This window comes from Rhinichthys klamathensis, unplaced genomic scaffold, assembly GCF_029890125.1.
Source record: "Rhinichthys klamathensis goyatoka isolate OS25496 unplaced genomic scaffold, OSU_Roscu_1.1 h1tg000505l_1, whole genome shotgun sequence".
In the NCBI taxonomy this organism is placed as follows: domain Eukaryota; kingdom Metazoa; phylum Chordata; class Actinopteri; order Cypriniformes; family Leuciscidae; genus Rhinichthys; species Rhinichthys klamathensis.
The window spans coordinates 67502-75274 of NW_026606986.1; the positions used below are offsets into that span (position 1 = coordinate 67502).

At 37.6% G+C, this 7773-nt stretch overlaps 1 protein-coding gene across 16 annotated transcripts in view; it reads right to left on the bottom strand.

Moving 5' to 3' along the window:
• The window catches only part of tacc2 (transforming, acidic coiled-coil containing protein 2), a 41092-nt gene that overhangs the window by 30687 nt on the left and 2632 nt on the right, over positions 1 to 7773 (bottom strand). For 15 of the 16 annotated variants that reach the window (XM_056238044.1, XM_056238045.1, XM_056238042.1 and 12 more), the window contains exons 2-3: positions 7427 to 7630; positions 3326 to 3583 (exon numbers count right to left, since the gene is read on the bottom strand). In XM_056238044.1, coding sequence (XP_056094019.1) covers positions 3326 to 3583; positions 7427 to 7630 — 462 coding nt within the window. The remainder of the gene's footprint in view (positions 1 to 3325; positions 3584 to 7426; positions 7631 to 7773) is intronic. The other variant, XM_056238054.1, reaches the window with a different exon arrangement.

A 7773-nucleotide genomic window follows, 5' to 3' on the forward strand; every position in this document is an offset into this window, starting at 1 on the left:
GGTAACAAGGTAAATGGTGATCCATATGCCTTTAACCCACATAAAACAAACTGAAATACTCGCTGTGGCGAGCAGGACGAGGCCGAGGGCCGTGAGAGAGCATTCTCTTCAAATCCACTGCAGGACAAACCACTACCAAAACATTTTTTTTTTAATATAAAATGATCCAAGAAAGCAAAAACCTCCACCAGTGAATCCATCTTCTATATGCAGCATTTGTTTTCATCTCAGCAGAAACCAGGGGCTACTTTTCTCTCACTCTGATTTTCAAGAGCAAGAGTGATGGAAAAAAGTAGATGATAAATTACAGCAACAGGAGAGGGGTTTTTAAAGACTTGTCACAAGTTTAATGTCTGTCTGTGTCATTCAGCTAGAAGACAGAATGGCATTAAATTACTTATTTTACAATGAAAGACATTTAAAATAATGCTGTCATACAGAGAGTCTATAGTGTGTACTGACAAGTTCATCCTATGCTCAGTCAAAGGAAATTGAAAATTAAGATTTTGATGTGGTGCAACCACTGAAAGATATTGCAAAGGCAGTTTTTTGTTTAAAGATTCATAACATGGGCTTTTAGTATCTAGGTTGAACTTACTTACAGCATCAAGTATAGTACAGGAGTAAAGAGAGAGCAAATTCAGTTATTCATTTTTGGTCTGGGAAAAATATTCATATTTGCTATGACTCTCAAACCCTTAAATCTGCCACCAGTGTGATATATTGATTATATTAAGCTTGATATATTGAACTATATTGAGCTACATTTTGCCATGACAAATGTGTAAACATGCCTGAACATGTCTTACAAACCAGAACTACTGTGTGTTTAAATACTGTTAATCAAAATCATAAATACTAACAAATGACCTCTCTATCAAAAGAGATAAAGAGAAAGACTGAAAAGATAAAGGAGGAATGCCCTTGGAGGCAGTTTCATTCCCCTAATGGAAGTTTTATGTTGAGATGCATCAAGCTGGCGCCTCAGGACATCAGTTTTAATGTGGCTGGATGGTGGGGGTCTTCCTAAAGAAATCTCATTATGCAAATGCTGCTTTTAGATTTTACATCATTTAGATCATTGTTTGTGCATATTTACACTCTCTTTATATAACATAGGTCTGTTTTTTTAACAGTTTGATTTAACAGGGGTCAAGTGTGAATTAGACGGGTAATTTGATTGAACTGTACACTGTCAAAAATGTACAAATATTGCTACAATAGCTTGCCACTCGAAGGTCCACCTCTGTGCCTTATATATCGCTAAAGAGTGCATGTTAGTAGTAATATGCATTCTGTTTCCTTTATGGGTAGATAAGATACAAAGGTGTACATTTGCCATAGTTACAGTGTAGAACAGTTTATTTCAAAACTGCAAACTATATGCCTGTTCTGATGTGTGTTTTTCAAACTGTGCTGCAGTGGGCAGCAGAGCTCAGGTCCAGTGCAGAAAGAAACACATGCACATACATGATCGCCCTCTACTGTCTGATAAAAGAAATGCAAGCTGAGCTCATTGCCTGTCGGCCATGCCAACGTGGCCGAGTCATCCTGCTCTCTAATCCAAACACTGCATAGTTTCAGATAGATGTATAAACTTTTACAACAATGTACACAAATGGAAATTAGTCACCTACAATAGTATCAAAGCACTTAATTGCAACAATTGTATCTTAAAGCAACAGATTTTTATGCATTTGTTATAATGAAATTATAGCATAAATACAGTGGCCACAAAAAGTATTTGGATACTTAAGCCAAGCTGTAAATTTTATGAATGTCATTGCATTAGATAACAAAATAAAAATGTGGCAAATAAGCACCCTTTTCAAGCAAAACATTTCAGTTTTAAATAATTGTTTTGGTACTAAAATACCGTAATAGATATTCTCCTCAAAATTAAAGACAGGAGAGGTGATTTATCCAGATTTTTTTTTTTTTTTGTTATGCTGGTTGAAAGTCTCTTCGCATCTTGATTTCAATCACTAAGTTAAGTGGTTTAAATGTATTTATATGTATATATCGTCTGTGGAAGGCATAAGACCATAAAATGTTCGTCCAGTCAATGAATTCGGTCCAAATGCAAAGATACAATGTCCTACCTTCTTGTCAACATATCTATTTCCATACCTCCGCACACCCTGCTTAAGCAGACATCACACATCATCAGCACGTTTCATACTATTCAGAGTCAGACAGACGTCAGTCAGCGAGCACCGCAACCAAAACAGCAGCCACCTTTTAAAGTTCCTCCTGAACAAAAACAAGCTTATGCTGCGTTCACACCACAATTTGGAAGAGATGGAAACCCAATACTATCAACGGCGAAATTAATCTGCAGCAGTCAGGTGGTCCAAGTCAGTGCTCTAAGTTGTTTTTTGTCCATTATTACTGTAATGTTATGTGCGTGAGACATGAGGTAGTTTAACACCGCCTCTTGCTTTTGTTTGCTCCCGAAGGGAGGATGGGATCTTATGCTTTTAAAGCTAGCTCTTCGAAAATTGTCTACTAGTATTTGAACACTTTCTAACTGTCAAATGTTAGTGGAACATATCCATGTATCATATGTGCTGACATCTGTGTAAACTTGAGGGGAAGTGACTTCAACCACTAAAAATCACCTTGAGGGCAGTTGGTTAACAGTAAATATGTCAACAGTGAATTTAGTCCTAAGGTCTAGAACCATTTGCTTGTAGATGCCACTTGGTTTTACAATTTGGTTTACTAATGTAATAATTTCAATACAATTTAATCGTGACTAAAGTGTCCAAATCGTTTTTAAAACCACCGTATTCTGCATACACAGTGCTGTGAAGATGCATACAAAGCCTGGTGCCAATAGACTTTATGTAAATTAATTTCTGGGTGCTACATAAAATGAATACAGACACAGGGGAAACGCAGCGTGTATTGAGGTACTACTCAGTGTACAGTACTGTACATACTGTACATCCTGTGTGTGGCACAAATGCCTCAGGATCATCACTGCTATTATTATCAGCACAATCAACAAAGACCTACAGACGTAAAGTGATGTTACTGATCCTAAAAGTCAGATGAATCTAAATCAATGTTCATAACTTCTCACCACATGTGAATAGTCATGCCCAAATAGGAAGGGAAGACTGTATAAATGGTAAAAACATTTCTCCTCATTATCTCAAACCATGAAGGTACTTTACAATAAACATGAAGCAAAAATAATAGAAACTGAATTCGAGTGAAACATCATCTCTGAAATTGGGCATTCTAACAATCTTTTAAAGAAGAAAAAAACTGTATACTGTTAAACAGTTAGCCCACTGGGTAAATGATTATATCCTACCTTGCTGAAGGTTCAGAGTGCTGGAGCTGTTGGATTTGAGGAGGCAGAGGGGGAGTCTCAGGTATATCAGAAGGAGCAGGAGGAAGGGTCTGAGGCTCAGGGGCAGCCCTGTCCGGAGGGGTAGGGGGTGGTGTGGGGAACTCGACTGTGTCCTGCAGCAGGTGGGCAGGGAGGGCAGGAGCAATGCTGTGCTGTGGTGGGGGTGATGAGGGAGAGGCGACAGGCTCACTCCTCTCAGCAGATTTTATCAGAGGGGGCCTGAACAACACATACATTTCCAAACATTAACACCACAAAAACACATGCAAACGCACACAGGGCAGGGTAAGGAGAGAAGCAGTGTCACCTATAAAATGGTTCATGTAAAAACCATTATTATAGTATAATAGAAGCAATAAGAATCTGATCTCACATCTCAGACATCAATGAAGTAAGATAAAAAACAAATATATATATATATATATATATATATATATATATATATATTGTTAATAATATTTCATAATTTTTAAACAATGACTCCCAAAATGTAACAAAATTCGAACAAAAAAAATAAATAATAAAACAAAAAAAAATCTACAAAAAGATTTTGTTTTTTTAAATAAATTTGTACTTTTATTAAACAAGGATGCATTAATTTAATCAAATGTAACAGTAAAGACATTTTCAATGATACAAAATATTTCAATTTCAAATCTGTTTATTTGAATATCTTTATCTTGATGAACGTTCTATTCATCAAATAATCCTGGAAAAATGTATCAAGGTTTCTATTCAGTGTGACACTAAAGACTGGAGTAATTGCAACTGAAAATGCAGCTGTGTCACCATTGGGGATAAGTTAAAATTTAAAACATAATAAAATAGAAAACAGTTATTTTAAGCTGGAATAATATTTGACAATATTACTATTTTTACTGTATCCCTGTATTGCAGCCTTGGTGAGCATAAGATGTTTAAAAAGTATTTTTAAAATCTTACCGACCCCAAGACCACTGATTGATTCATAATTGTAGATACATTTACATTGCATAATTGTTCATACAATAATAAATCACAAAACGTTATATCACTCCTACTAAATCACCCTACTACACTCTTGGCAGGGAAAAATGGCAATAGCTGAGCAATATCACAAACAAACCCTAATCCAACAGGCAGAGCAGGAGACAGCCCTTCAGCTGCTCCTATCAAGGGGTGTGCCTCATGTCACATCCTAAAAATACAACTCACTCCAGTCTCCACCACACTGCTTAAACAACTGCACATAGCATTGCGCTATCCTTTCAGTAACAGTTGTAGACAGTTAGCAGAGTTGCCCTCTAATCAGGCCTACTCTTATGATCCTCTCCTTATTTTGCTTTAGCCGGATAGTGGGAGATTGCTAGACATAACCACAAAACACAACTTTAATGTTGTACACAACAAGGTTTAAAATGCACCATAGTTAATAGAAAGAGCCCAAACACACAATCTGATCTCCCAGGAGCAGCTGTGTCTATAGGAATAAGTCCAGACAGGGTTTTTAATAGCAAACAGACTGCAGAAAATAAAGGCAGCAGGAGGGAGTTGCTGTTTTACCAGCCATAAAAAATAACAACGTCACTACTGTTAGCGTAGCCACCATCTAGCCTTTTCACAGACACACTCCATCAAACTGACTGACAGCAATATTTAAAGCATAATTAGACAAGTATTATTAGGGCCTTATGTCTTGTTTTATAATGTACAATTGTTAAACATTTTGACTAAGCACCTCTTTTAAAAGCTTCCCTAAAATAATTGTTTCATTAACTCAAAATAATTGCTATGGATAACACTTGTTGCCATGGTCACTGTTGCTTAGCTCTAGTCACGCATCATAAGGTTTCCAAGCCAACCCCTACCTCTCTCTCTCTCTCTCTCTCTCTCTCTCTCTCGGGAGCTTTTGCATCCACACAGAAACGTTCATTCACTTCAGATGTAAAATTACAAGTGGATTCAAAATAGATTGAATTGAACCCTCAAATGTGGAATAAGGAACAATCCATCCAAATTACATGGAACAGTTTGGAAATTACATATTCAGCTGCCCTGTATAAAATGTGTGAAGAGTTGGAAACAGAATCCTGTTGTATGCGACCTATAATGGTAACTGTGTGGTGGGCACTATAAAAATTAGCATGAGCTCTCAAATAAACTTAACCTTAAATTTTAATTCAATACAATTGCAGTCAGCTGGATATTATGGTAATTTTATAACACTGCTGTGTTTCCATTCAGCTGTTGAGGCACTAGTATAAGAAAAATTTGCAGCTTCCTAAATAATACAGAAAATAAGCTCTCTGGTTTCCTCTGAAGGGAAACCTAAGAGCTTTAACAAATGGTAGCTGCTCAAGCTTTTATTAAAATTGGCACAGTTACCTTAACAAGATAATATTAGCTCATTGATGTGGAAAGTTGGTAGTTAGCCTAAAACATCTGACTATATACTTCAGGCAATAGTTGTGCACTGTAATTCCTTTATACACTGTACAAACCCTCAAAAGCCACGTCTAGTTGAAAACACCATCTCTGATTATTCCAAAATTCAATAGAGTAAATTCACATGTCACAAACTATATGCATTAGCATTTTATCGGTTCAAGTCAAAAAACAGGTCTAGCGGTGACACAAGGTTTTTACAGATGTTTATCTCACATTACCAAGAGCAAAGGTATCTTGACTGCAACCATAAAGTCCTGTGTAATCTACTTCATTGCTTACAATAACGGAATTTAACCTTCTGTCAACACTGACCAAATCATTAGCATCAGTTGTCTGATGCTGTCAAAACAAAGCGTGAGCAAGCCAGCAAATTTGAAAGACATAAAGAGACACACTTCCTTATTTCCTCCCTGTCTTCCTACTGACCCTCCCCCCATCTATTCAGTGAGATCATCACAAACCATCTGTAATTAGCATCTCTCCAAATACCCATAAGCCTGTATTCTTCAGCAACTTCCACTATTAGTCAAATCAAAAGAGAAAAACATCATTTTAAACAGCAAAGGACAGTATAGAACTCACCCGAGATCAGCACCCAAAGTAAAGAGTGCGACTATTCTTTTAGGCAAGCCACTCAAAATTCCTCAGGCAGCCACTTTACACCCCCTCTCTCTTTTATTTCTCCCTATCTCTCTCCCTTTCTCTCAGTCTCTTGTGAGTATCTATCTATCTATCTATCTATCTATCTATATATATATATCCATCTATCCATTCACACGGAGTAGGCTAATATTCTCAACTGGAGCTGCCCTGAACGATGGCTTTTGTTCCAGACTGACAGACCTCTTGGTATGACCTCATGTGAGGGCGTTGGTGCAAATAGCAAACACATATGCATGCTTTAGCAAGACATGTGCATACACACACATACTGACAGATACAGGCAAAATTCCTTTAGTCCACATCTATGTCAAGTAACAAAGTGTGGGGCGCTCAGGGATACTGGGTCAAATGCACACAGTCAAAGTTTGTCTCTCTTCTTTCCCCTCTTTATCATTTTGTCCACCACTCTCTCTTTCCTTTTATCTTTCTGTCTCTCTGGCTCCCACGTGTCTTTCTAAATGAGGCTAAAATCTTTGACTGACAAGCACCAAGTGCTCCACTTTCATCTGTTGTGGCTGCTGCAACAGAGCAGATATAGAATGAAGAGAGGGAGTGGGGGGTACTATCAAAATGAGAGAGAACAAGAAAAGTCACCTAAAGGAAGCCAAGTACGATGCTCATTGATGTTAAACCTGTTCTTTAAAGACAATTCAAGAAATAGATCTTTGAATACCCACATAGCAATATGGTTAATTTAAGCAATGAAATAGACAGAATCCTTCACATGTATCCAATTTAGACCATCCAGACAAACATCGAACACAGACATTTATTTATTTTTAAAGAAAAGAAGTGATGCCCCCACCTGCACTGCATGAGCCTTCTATCATTAATGATATTCCCTGGACCTAAACAGCATTATTTTTACATCCTGTATCCTAAAATAGTCATTCACATTCCTGTGTGGTTTGTAGCAGTAGATTCAATAACAAACCAAAGAAAGTGCATAAGGGGTATTTACAAAAGTCTCACCTGCAGTCTTCTTGTTCTTCTGGCTGCTCAGTAACGGAGAGAAAACTCTCCTCAGGCGCAGTGGAAAAACTCTCCTCAGTAGCAAAGGGCAAACTCTCCTCAGGAGCAGGGGGGGAACTCTCATCAGGAGCAGGGGGGAAATATTCCTCAGTTGGGGTTCGGAATTCTAGTTCAGCCTGAGGCGAACCGAGGGTCTCAAATGGTCTGGAAAGAATAATAAACAAAAAGAGCAGATGAATAAATTATGCTTACTGTTTGTCTCAATGCAAACGTCTTATAGCCTGTATGCATGCAAGTGTATGTGTTGCGCTCAAATATGAGAAGCCCAGTGTGTGTTTGTGCGTGGG